The sequence below is a fragment of the Pinus tabuliformis genome, chromosome 5_2, assembly GCF_031772625.1.
Source record: "Pinus tabuliformis cultivar Carrire ecotype Pingquan chromosome 5_2, CPIR1, whole genome shotgun sequence".
NCBI lineage: Eukaryota > Viridiplantae > Streptophyta > Pinopsida > Pinales > Pinaceae > Pinus > Pinus tabuliformis.
This window is the reverse complement of record NC_142306.1, coordinates 1,039,545,802-1,039,559,198: the sequence shown is the minus strand read 5'-3', so window position 1 is coordinate 1,039,559,198 and position 13,397 is coordinate 1,039,545,802. Positions and strand designations below refer to the sequence as shown.

General features: G+C 38.2%; 1 protein-coding gene across 1 annotated transcript; it reads right to left on the bottom strand.

The window, feature by feature from the left end:
- Positions 1 to 1,053: 1,053 nt before the first annotated feature.
- On the bottom strand, positions 1,054 to 11,724 carry LOC149162778 (uncharacterized). Its single transcript, XM_089435787.1, has 3 exons — positions 11,235 to 11,724; positions 11,063 to 11,143; positions 1,054 to 1,331 (listed from the first exon to the last, which is right to left on the bottom strand). Exons 1-3 carry the CDS (start codon positions 11,714 to 11,716, stop codon positions 1,328 to 1,330), a joined length of 567 nt encoding a protein of 188 aa, XP_089291913.1. The 5' UTR covers positions 11,717 to 11,724; the 3' UTR covers positions 1,054 to 1,327.
- Between the last annotated feature and the right edge of the window lie 1,673 nt (positions 11,725 to 13,397).

Sequence of the window (13,397 nt, the reverse complement as noted above, 5' to 3'; positions counted from 1 at the left end):
TTGTTGATGTAAAGCGACAAATGGTCCTTGTTGTCGCACAGATTGTCACGACAACGCTCAGACCGAGAGCTGTCACCTTGATCCCCGATCTCTCTGTTTAAGCTGTCTCCCGAGACTAAGAGGGGTAGACCCTATGGGACAAAGGGAGACCAATTATGGACCAGTTGGATTAGGAGACACAACAAGACAATTTAGCACCTGATTGATTTTAGAGATTAATGTTTCAGTGCCTTATGGAGTTAATGATTAAATGATTATGTATTAAATGTTGTAGAAATATGAACCTTGTAAAACAATCATCTATCATCAAATAACCCAAGTAATGCAAGATATTCAATAAATGCACAATGCTTTAACCATGTTCCAGCAGTTAAAATTTCAAAAGATAAATGCTTTAAATAACCATGCAATTTTAAATGTTGACCAGCTAATCTTCAGAAGTAAAAATTTAAGCACATTTAGCTATGTCAAATACCACAAAAAACTTTTCTTTCAAAAAAGTTTAATTTTTTTAAATATTTTATTTTTTTTAATGATTTTTCATTTTAAATTAAAAAAAAAAACTTTTTTATGATTTTTTTTATAGTTCTAAATTCAAAAATTAAATAAAACAAAACTAAAATTAAACTATAACTAAAAAACTATAAGCTAAATAAAAATTAAAACCTAAATAAAATTAAAATCTAATCTAAACTAAAAGAAATTTTTTATGCTTTTTATGATTTTCAAAAAAAACAACACTGAATTAAGCAAAAGCTAAAAATAAATGAAAAACTAGAGTTACAAAACTAAACTAAACTAAATATAATTAAACCTAAACTAAATTTAATCAAAATCTAAAAACTAAAGCGAAAACCCTACCATATAACAAAACAAAACGTATATTCTAATTTAAAATTCAAATGCTAAATTTACCTAAGAAAATATCAACGCAAATAATAAATACAACCCTAAGCTAAACTAAAAAAACAAAATTGAACTAGGGGAGAGATTCCTAATGTTGTGCAGGGACCAGTAGTTGATATAATACTGGTCCCACCAAACCACCAGTGATTAAGACTTTTGAAACCAAAATTTAGACAGAAATAAATAACATTATGTATAAATAAGTATTAAATTATGTCCAAAAATCACCCATACATTGACTGGGCCCACAACTGTCCATAAATAGTATTTTACTACTTAATATTGCAAAACATATTGACCCAAGTAGAAAACAGCTAGAGCCATAAAGGCTTCCAAACTGGTCTATTCCAGAAGTACAAAACAGCAGTCACTTCAACCCCCACTCATCAGAACTGCAACTTTGCATCCCAAATAAATATGCCTACCTGCACATAACAAAAGGAATGTATGTCAGCATAACTGCTGTGTTGTTCAACAGCTAAACACCCTATGTTCAATAAATGACACCCAACCCAATAACAATTAAATCCACTTTGTTCAATAAATGACACCCAACCCAATAACAATTAAATCCACTTTGTTCAATAAATGATACCCAGACCCAATAACTGCAATAAATGACACCCATCTCACTCTATTTCTCATTAAAACAGATCAAAGCACATGGATCAACAAATAAACAATTCCCAACCATTAGATCACATCAAATTAAATCCATACCACACATTCAAAATGAAGCCATTGCAATCCATGTGCATCCATGTCCACCAATTAAAATCAAGTCCCCAAAACTATAAAAGAAGTCCACCCACTGTTGAAGTTCATCTTATGCTTTCAAACTATTCAGCAAACTTGAAGACAACATCACAAAACAGTGGCCAATATATTCAAGTTAGTTATATGAATTACAACTCATTCTTCTTACAGTTCTGTTTTCATTGTTTTCATTTATCAGATTTCTTACATTACAGTTCTGTCCATAGGGTGACAGTTAACCTATACAGTTACAGTTAACCTTTTTTATACAGAGTTTATGTATGTGTTCTAGCTTATTATATCATCAGCTTCATAGTGATTACAGCTTACATATCACAGAGGTTACGTATGTCGTGTTAGTACTGTAGTCATAGCTTGTTTACTTTACAGGAATTGAACCTTAGCTTACACCTTAGCTTACAGGAATTGAGCGAGCGATTATTATGGCTTGGGTTCTATGCAGAATGAGTTAAAACATAGAGCAAATAAGTGAATTTCTACTACTGGTGAATGGACCATAGAACTGTAAGATTTTAGATAATGAGAAAACACAATTATAAGTAACATAGCAGATGACCGTCTTATTGGCCTTCATATCTTTTCACCTCGTTGAGCTCGAGACCTTAGGGTATGGAGAGCCCGAGCCATACGAAGTTGTAAAAGTTGGACCAAAGGAATGGGGATTTACATAACTCAGCTCTGTAAATTAAGTCACAGATAATGGAGAGAAATCTTGGAGCAGAGATTGTTCTTCACAATATTCAAAATAACTAAATAAATTATATGAAAAATATAAAAAATAAATGACTGCAATGAAACTCGATTAAACTGAAGTAAAACCGATTGTCTATGACACCTAGGAGACCATAGAATCAAATGTAATAGTGATTACAGCTTACATATCACAGAGGTTACGTATGTCGTGTTAGTACTGTAGTCATAGCCAATAGCTAATCACTGGAAGAAGAAACATGACTCGCTATCCTTCCAAGCAAGCAATCCCCACATCCCTTCCTGTTCCTTATATAGTTTCATCTCCCTAGCCATATCCAATCGGAGACCGAGTCTAACCTTGAATAGCATCAGAATCAAAGCCAGCATTCGAACCATTTCCAGCCCAAGATTGATGCAATGCAAAAAAAGGTAGGTAGTAAAAAGGCAGTTAGTACTGTAGTCATAGCTTGTTTAGCTTACAGGAATTGAAGCTTAGCTTACAGGAATTGAGCGATTATTATGGCTTGGGTTCTATGCAGAATGAGTTAAAACATAGAACAAAAACGAATTGTAACTTTAATGACTCTGATAAACTTAGTAATTTTTCACATATTTTCAGACCTTGACAATCATCATTGAAACATCACATTGAAACATAATCGAAAGACATTGAAACATAATCGAAAGACATGTATTTTCAGAAGCATGAAGCTATTGAGAAAGCAAAAATTTTGATATTGAGTCGAAAGAATGCAAATAAGTGAATTTCTACTACTGATGAATGGACCATAGAACTGAGGAATGGTTTCTTAGAATGGAAGCCCGAGCGGATGACCATTTCTCTTTATTGGATTAGATGACTGTAAGATTTGAGATAATGAGAAAACACAATTAGGTAAACAAGCATGGTTAGAAAGAGTCATATGTAACTACTGTGTTCTAATTGCATAACTACTGTGTTCTAATACATAATCAATACATATGGATACACTGTAATCACTGTATATGTATATCCTAATGTAATACATATGGATAGACTGTAATCACTGTATACGCATATCCTAATGTAACAAGCTCTGTTTCCTCATTACTTTGATTTCCATGGTTCTACTTATGGCACTGATTCAACCATTAGTAATGATTACACTCTACTCTATAAGGTAAGTACATATTGAATAGACCTACTTATTACCTGTATTCCCTAATCTTTAACAGATATAAGGAGAATGACGTAATTCATACATGTTTACATACCTCATTGGTTTAGCTGTATAAAGCTGTTGAAAGTAAATGGAAAATGATATATGAAAACAGTGACATACATGTTGATAATTTCCTGTAATAGAGGAAAAGTATTTTTGCAGAAGTAATAAAGCATAATTTGACATATATTCTAATGTCTAAATGCAACATACATGTTGATAATTTCCTGTAATAGAGAAAAAGTAATTTTTGCAGAAGTAATAAAGCATAATTTGACATATATTCTAATGTCTAAATGCATGCAATAATTTTACAGGTTGTTGCATCTATGGCAAAAGGAAGTTACTCTGCTCGTACAAGGAGAAGTGGTAGGAGAGTGACAAGGGGTGCGCAGCTGCGATGCACATCGTCCGATGATGACAGGCCAGCTGATGTCAATGCCGGCAATGCACCAGGGAACATTGTTGAAAATGACCATGTGACAGCCGCTGATGTTAACACAGCATCAGCCACAAAACCACCATCAACAACAGTCCAAGGGGCAAGCTCAACTAAAAAGATCAGTGCTATAAGAGGATGGACAAAAGAACAAATGTTAGTTGCAATTGACGACATAGAGTTTAATGGATACTCAGTTCGGGCATCTGCAAAAAAACATGGTATTCCTCCCTCATCAATACATTATTGGATAAATGGACTGACTCATACAAAACGTAGAGGGCCTCTTACAGTTATGACTGAGGAGGAGGAGGCCGAGGTGGTTGAGTGGTGTAAAGAGATGGCCCAACTGGGACATGGGCTAGAGTTGATACAACTCAAATCAACAGTTGCTCAAATCTGTCAAGGGAGGCCAAACCCATTCAAAGATGGGTTTCCTGGTAAATCATGGTGGTTTGGGTTTAAAAAAAGGCATCCAGAACTTGTATTGCGTACTGCTGAGGGCCTTGACAGAGACAGAGCATTAAATTTGCGCCCTGCAGTTGTGCAAAAGTTCTATGACACACTTTCTAGTGCTTACGATAAACATTCTTATGGAGCAGATCATATATGGAACTGTGATGAAACAGGTTTACAGGCAGGGAGGAATTGTGGCATGCGGGTAATTGCCAAGAGAGGGAGCCGAAATGTGCCAAAGATTTTGCCCAAGAGCAGGGAGTGGATAACTATTTTATGTTGTGTTAATGCAATTGGTACTTCAATCCCAGGATTTTATCTATTCAAAGGTAAAAATCAACTGAAAAACTATATACAGAACTGTGAACCAGGTGCATGCATGGCTGCACATCCCCATGCATGGATGACTAAAGAACTGTTTCTAAGTTGGCTTTTTCACTTTGCTGCATCGGTACCAGGTGGCGTCTCGCCTAATAACAGACACCTTTTGATATTAGATGGCCATGGGAGCCACATGGCTGTACAAACAATTGAGGAAGCAAACAATTTAGGCATCGACCTGTTGACATTGCCCGCTCATACCACTCATAGGCTGCAACCCCTTGATGTTAGTGTGTTTGGCCCTTTCAAGAACTATTTCAGGTCGGAGCGTGCTGCATGGATGGCAAAGAATCCAGGGGTTGAGGTGAAAAGGTTTGAGCTAGCAGAGCTTGCAAGTAAAGCTTTTAAAAGGGCTTTGACACCATCAAATATCAAGGCTGGCTTTAGGAGGACAGGAATCTGGCCACTGAACTATGATGCTCTTATGCATGATACTGGTTGTAGCCAAGCGTTTCATGTGGATGGTCAGGAAGAAGGGAATGTCCAAACAAGTGTTGAAGTGCAAGAAGTAGATGACCAAGATGATGTTGTTGCAGCTGGCAATATGATTTCCCTGTCTCAAGGACACTTATATGCTGAAGATGATGAAACTGTATGTGAAACACAATATAACAATGAACAAATTCCTAGTAACATGGAGATTGTTCCACCAACTCAAGAAAATGAAATTCCTGTTGCTGATATTGCTAATGATATTGTTGAACATGCAGTTGACAATGACCAATTGACATTGCCAAGCCAAGTAACCCCACCTTCATGGCTAGCAGAAGCAATGATCAATATGAATGCACATAGTGTCTCAGCAACCAATGAAGAAAGCATGAACATGCCCTCACAACCAGTAGAATTGAACAGTGAAATTGTTCATTTTTTTGTGGACAATAGATCAATGGAAGAAGATGAAGGACATAATGAGGCATCAAATGAAGATAATGATATGGTTCAATCAGTTCCAACAGATACTGAAAGGGAAGTACCAAGCAATGACATGCAGGTGGGAGGGGTGGAGAAGACACTTGGACGGTTCCTAAAGCTACCAGTAGACAGAGTATCAATGAAAAAAAATCAAGGTGCACCAGGTAGTCTTCGTCTGGGCCGAAGCTCACAGTTACTCACCTCAGAGGACTATATAAACCTGTTAGTTGAGTCAGAAAAAAAGAAATTTGAAATGCAAGAATTAAAACAGAAAAAGAAGGATATAGTCAAGGAGAAGAAGGCAGCAAGGATTGTTGCAGCACAACATCGAGCAGAAGAACGGATTGAAAGAGATAAAGCAAGGCAAGTTAAGGACCAACAAAAGCAAATGGCAAGACAGGAAAAGGAAAAACGAAAGGCACAACAAATGCTTGAAAAGGAACAAGGGATGATCAACGATACAAGAATAGCTGATGAAACCAGGATTATTTCAAACTCATTGGACTCCATTGCAGACAATACACCATTATTCCAAGATCTCATAAACATTCAAGTGCCCCACTATCAAACTGAGGGTTTACCCACTTGCCTTGTTCCTACCAGAGCTGGTGTCAATTCTCTGTATGCTCATTACACACCTCCACTTAATGCAGGGGTCAGTAGGGAAAATGTGAGGTATGGGTACTCAGTACCTCCATGGTTGGAAGCTGCAAATTGGAATCAATCATATGGCATCAATCAACCATTTCCTAATCAGCCCTTGACTGGTAGGCCAACCTACCTGGCTCAAGAAGGTAACTCGGGGAGTTTTGGCACTCAAGATTCTCAGGGCCATAAAGAATAGGGGTGCCATATGTTTTTGGTTCTAACCACATTATGATGTGGATTTTGGATAGATTGTATCTTTTTCTTGGCACAGAAACATTTTGGCTTACAACACTAGATTGTATCTTTTTCTTGTCACAAAAATATTTTGGCTTAGAACACTAGATTGTATCTTTTTCTTGTCCTAAGAAACATTTTGGCTAACAACCTAGTAGTGATTTCTTGTGGCAACCTAACTGTGTGTTGATAAGAAATTTTCAATGGAATATGTCTTTCTGTAAAATATTAATTATGATAAAACTATTTCTATAAGTTATTCTGTGCACCCTCCCCGCCACGTCAGAAAACCACGCGTAAAAGCAAATGGAGCCGGTACAACACCTGTCCACCATGGAGCTCATGTGTTGGCCATCATATCATTGCATAAAACTTTGTGTTCGCGCCATTTCACAGGTTTGTTTGGGGTCATTGCTGCGATGTTTGGGGATTCAATAATAACATTTCAAGTTGCATATGAAAAAGGCTAAATATAGAAATCAAATGACCAGACAATCTTATTATGATTGAGAGCACTCATTATCAAGTTGAGTATGAAAAAGGCTAAATACAGAAATCAATGAGGAGGCAATCTACCTCATAATAAGTTTTATTAAATGTGAAAAAGCCACTAATAATTTTATTGATTGAGGGGACACTTGAGAAATTGAGAGCACTCATTATCAAGTTGCATATGAAAAAGGCTAAATATAGAAATCAAATGACCAGACAATCTTATTATGATTGAGAGCACTCATTATCAAGTTGAGTATGAAAAAGGCTAAATACAGAAATCAATGAGGAGGCAATGTACCTCATAATAAGTTTTATTAAATGTGAAAAAGCCACTAATAATTTTATTCATTGAGGGGACACTTGAGAAATTGAGAGCACTCATTATCAAGTTGCTCTCATTATCAAGTTGAGCATGAAAAAGGCTAAATAAGTGGACCGTTATCTAAAGGAACATCATTCAACTTGATAGCTCATGCTTCAACCATAATGCTTACAAAGCAATTTCTACCCATTGTATTCTGTAATAGCTAGTCAGTGAACCCCAAGACGGGTTGGAAACAGAGACTACTTCAGATATTCACACAATGAGTAAACTATTATATCATATACTAATTTACATTAGAACTTTGAAGTGAACATCTGAATCAGAGGGACCTAGGAATAAGTCATATTTGCTCATTTACATGATCCACATCCTTAATTAAATTAAAATGAACAGTAAGGCCACTGAATGTGCAAGCCCCATTCTTGGGAGCAATTGGAGGGATGACCTTGTTCGCTGGAAGTGAAGGAGGGAGAAGTATAGCTTTGTCCACTCAACTCCCTCACAATCAGATGGAAACCCTGAGACAGATACTCTTGATCATCCCGTATTGAACATTCTTTCGATTTCTATATGTGGTTCCATATTAATATGTCTCGGTTCTTCTACTTAGTGGACAGTTCACACCTCAATGGCTCAATGGCTAGACAGTTCGCACCTCAATGGCTCAATGGCTTTTCATGTGGTCAATAAATTTTGACATCGGATGTTAGGAGAGATGGGTTTGACACTCAACCCATTAATCTTTGGATGATCTTTTCTCTAAGAGCATTTTATACATTGTATTTTTTATGCCTTCGATCTCAACATTGAAGGCATCAAATTTGCAGCACTGTACAAAGCTCTAAACTCACTTATGGCTCCAATAAGTGGACCGTTATCAAAAGGAACATCATTCAACTTGATAGCTCATGCTTCAACCATAATGCTTACAAAGCAATTTCTACCCATTGTATTCTGTAATAGCTAGTCAGTGAACCCTAAGACGGGCTGGAAACAGAGACTACTTCAGATATTCACACAATGAGTAAACTATTATATCATATACTAATTTACATTAGAACTTTGAAGTGAACATCTGAATCAGAGGGACCTAGGAATAAGTCATATTTGCTCATTTACATGATCCACATCCTTAATTAAATTAAAATGAACAGTAAGGCCACTGAATGTGCAAGCCCCATTCTTGGGAGCAATTGGAGGGATGACCTTGTTCGCTGGAAGTGAAGGAGGGAGAAGTATAGCTTTGTCCACTCAACTCCCTCACAATCAGATGGAAACCCTGAGACAGATACTCTTGATCATCCCGTATTGAACATTCTTTCGATTTCTATATGTGGTTCCATATTAATATGTCTCGGTTCTTCTACTTAGTGGACAGTTCACACCTCAATGGCTCAATGGCTAGACAGTTCGCACCTCAATGGCTCAATGGCTTTTCATGTGGTCAATAAATTTTGACATCAGATGTTAGGAGAGATGGGTTTGACACTCAACCCATTAATCTTTGGATGATCTTTTCTCTAAGAGCATTTTATACATTGTATTTTTTATGCCTTCGATCTCAACATTGAAGGCATCAAATTTGCAGCACTGTACAAAGCTCTAAACTCACTTATGGCTCCAATAAGTGGACCGTTATCAAAAGGAACATCATTCAACTTGATAGCTCATTCTTCAACCATAATGCTTACAAAGCAATTTCTACCCATTGTATTCTGTAATAGCTAGTCAGTGAACCCTAAGACGGGCTGGAAACAGAGACTACTTCAGATATTCACACAATGAGTAAACTATTATATCATATACTAATTTACATTAGAACTTTGAAGTGAACAACTGAATCAGCGGGACCTAGGAATAAGTCATATTTGCTCATTTACATGATCCACGTCCTTAATTAAATTAAAATGAAAAGTCACTGATACAGTAAGGTTTTATCGTTGGAGCCCGAGAAGGGTTAGTTATTGAAATGCATTTTATGTATGAGAACATAATTCATTACTAAAAATATTTATTCTCTTATCTCTGTAACCATCAGTAACCGGTTTTGGAATCGACTGTAAAATGTGTGAACTTTTTTTTTCAGAGAAAAAAGCATCACAGATTATATTGACAATATAAAAAACATCATAAGATACAAAAGGGTGGCATATGACAGCCACTGTCCGAGACATCTCGAGGAAAGGAAAATGTCAGAGGTCCGAAAACATATACATCAGGTTCAGGAAAATAGCAAAAAGCATCAAAATTAATAACCAGGAGTAACAAATTCCAAAAACGAACAAGACTTCTCTTCCTCCATAGTTAAATAACTGCAATGGTAGACTTATACTGCCCCATACATATGGCCATTAAAGAATTTGTTATTTTCAGCGCAACCAAAAAAAACCCCAAATTTGCTTAAACTGTAAATATACTCAAATTAGTCAATTGTGAGCAGCGTCAACATGGAAACAAAAAGGACTGTGTATACAGGATATCCATATTGCAAAACATATACATCAGGTTCAGGAAAATAGCAAAAACACCAAAATTAATAAGCAGGAGTAACAAATTCCAGAGACGAACAGGACTTCTCTTCCTCCATAGTTAAATAACTGCAATGGTAGCCCATACATATGGCCATTAAAGAATTTGTTATTTTCAGCGCAACAAAAAAAACCCCATATTTGCTTAAACTATAAATATACTCAAATCAGTCAATTGAGAGCAACGTCAGCATGGAAACAAAAAGGACTGTGTATACAGGATATCCATATTGCAAAACATAGCAAAAAGCACCAAAATTAATAACCAGGAGTAACAAATTCCAACAAATTCCAAAAACGAACAGGACTTCTCTTCCTCCATAGTTAAATAACTGCAATGGTAGACTTACACTGCCCCATACATATGGCCATTAAAGAATTTGTTATTTTCAGCGCAACCAAACAAACCCCAAATTTGCTTAAACTGTAAATATACTCAAATTAGTCAATTGAGAGCAGCGACAGAGGGTTTCGAGGCTTCATTTCAAATACAAAAAGTGAAGTTCCTGACAGAAGCTTTCACGGACGAGGAGAAGATAAGTTATGCAAGTCAATTGAGAGCAGCGACAGAGGGTTTAGAGGGTTCGTTTGGGGTCATTGTTGCGATGTAGGAGTTTCCCTTTGTATTTCTGCTCGGGGGCCGAGGGCACGGGACGGCCGAGGAGCACGGGACGGCCTTGGATAGCACCGAAAACAGCAAAAATAACAGCGAGGGTACGGGACGGCCGAGGATAGCACGGGACGGCCTAGGATAGCACCGAAAACAACAAAAATAACAGCGAGGGCACCGGACGGCCGAGGATAGCATGGGACGGCCTAGGATAACAGCGAAAACAACGAAATTTCAGATAAACCCTAAACCTTCAACAACAAACAGCTCAAAATATCCCATAAACCCTAAACCTTCAACAACAAACAGCTCAAAATATCCCATAAACCCTAAACCCTCGGAAAAAAATCCTCCAAAAAATGCCATAAAATGCCATAAAAGTTTACAAAATATCCAAAAATAGAGATGTTGTGTTGAAAAACACAGAGAATGCTGGTAGGATTAAAATCCTACCGGGTACATGGTCGCCGACCTCCCCCACCTTCCCTGGAGCTCGCCAGACCTTCTCCACACCTGCAACGACGTTCTGCACACCTGCAACGAGAAGAAAAATATATATTAGGGAACTAAAAACCACAAAAACACCACCACAAAACAGCAAATTGACAGCAAAACACCATTTGACCTCGAGCTCAGTAAAACAGCGACCGACTCCTCCCCAAACAACAAAATCGTCGAATAAGACCAGCAACAGAGAAATGCTAAACAACTGACATTCCAGAACGACCAAGAACTCCAGGCGGAAAAGCACAAGAAAAGGAGAAGCGCTGTGCCAACCACAAACCCTGAAACTCCAGCAAACATTCGCACCAGCACCTGCATACCAGGCGAAGCGCGCAGGTCCACAAACCCTGTCAACCGAACAAACGCCTCAAACAGCACACGAATAAACGACGAAGTGCGCAGGTTCCGGGGCCGTCCCGTGCCATAATCGGCGGGGGGCTTCGCCCAACAACCGGCCCCGAGCAGAAACACAAAGGGAAACTCATACATCGCAGCAATGACCCCAAACGAACCTGTGAAATGGCGCGAACACAAAGATTTATGGGTTGATAAGGTAGCCAACACATGGAGCTCCACGGTGGACAGGTGTCGTACCGGCTCCATGTGCTTTTACGCGTGGTTATCTGACGTGGCGGGGAGGGCGCACATGTAATGGCGACCCTCCCCTAGTGTAAATGAAAGTCAGAATGTCGTATTTGTCTTCGCAGGACGGTGGCTACGTGAAGAGTACGGATAGCAGCAGATTGAAGGTTAGGGCATCATGCAGTGGGACGAGACGGCGTGGATTGAAAAGGAAGGCAAATTGATGGCTTTTGGCAGAACACTGGGTATAGATGCCGATAAGAATATTTCGATGGGAGCTATGGGGAAACGCTGCGGGGGAAGGAGAGTTCGATGTGCAAGCTGGACAGTGAAATGGAGCAGTGAGGAAATGGAGCAGCGTGGAGATGGTTGAGGGTAGAGGGTGGAGCATAAAGTGAAAGGCAACGGATTGACTGCAAAGATACTGACTGCGTGATTTTCAATATTTCCTGCAGGTGATTGATGGGAATGGCACGTAGAGGAATTGGCAGCGTTGGAGCTGCATGAGGGAACAATGCGTAGGTAGCTTGCTGAACGCAGGGAGAGAGAGAGAGCTGCGTGGAGAGATTGGATGCTGAGAGAAAATGCGTGGAGATGGAAAGGACGTAGCCAAAGGAAAGACACAGAGTGAAGGGGTTTGGGAGCGGTGAATGGAGAAGTGCAAGTCCGAGGGTTTGGACAGTGGAAGAAACGAAATTCCGAATTTTTTCCCAAAAAAAATTTGAAGATTCCAGGAAACAACAAACAAATTGCCCAGGAAAACCCCTGAAGTTCTCCACAAAATCAATATTTAAAATTCCTCGTTTCAGATTTTCCTACAAGAGTTGATAGACAGGGAGCTGAGCTGAAAAATGACAGTGCTTAAGGTTGGCCACGATCCAGGAGGCCCACACAGCCTTAAAAAAAATTTCGAAAATTTTCCTGAAATGAAACCCCAGCAAGCATAATTGTACACTTGCAAGGAAACTGATTCTGAGGCTAGATCCTACCCTCCAAGGCTTGGATCTGGCTTCAGAAAAAATGCTTTCTTCCGACCTGCAACCTGCAATAACAAAAACCGAACACCCAGAAATAAGATATGCAAGGATTAAAACTAAAACCCTACAAACTAGTCAAACAGTTACAATATTTACAGATTTGCAGGCTCTTAAATAGCCAGATTTGTCATTAATCCACAGCAATATTTTTAGAATTTTAGATTTACTATGAGATACTTTAGAAAACTTCTCATGCATTCAAAAGATAAATTTACATGATAAACCCAAGATCGAAACTGGTTGGGCTCTTCAAGAAAATGCTTTACGGGAGTTGGTTGATTTAACCGAGAACTTCTCGAAACGCCCGTTGATCTTCACAATCTAGATTTCCTGCACATCTCACTTCAACTATAAATAAAGAGGGAAAAACAGTAGTAAAACCCAAATCCAATGGAGATACCTACCATTATTTTCAGAAATTTTATTACCATTCAAACCCTAGTGAGTAAAGAAGATACTTGTGTTCAACATCAACATCACTCTTCATCAAGCTATTACCAATGGCTAAAATTAAATTTATGCATAAAAATGAAACAGATTACAGCATTTCAAGAGAGTAACACCAACAAGATTTCAACCCCAAAGTCTTTTTTTATTACACAAGAGAAAGATTACAAGAGAGCTTTCTTCAGCACAAGACTCACAGATCGAATGATCTCAAATGA

Coding starts and splice junctions, on each gene's coding strand:
- LOC149162778 (XM_089435787.1), bottom strand. CDS start 11,716: ATGGAGCCGGTACGACACCTGTCCACCGTGGAGCTCCATGTGTTGGCT. Junction 11,144..11,234: donor GCTGTTTTACTGAGCTCGAG/GTCAAATGGTGT, acceptor TTCTCGTTGCAG/GTGTGCAGAACGTCGTTGCA.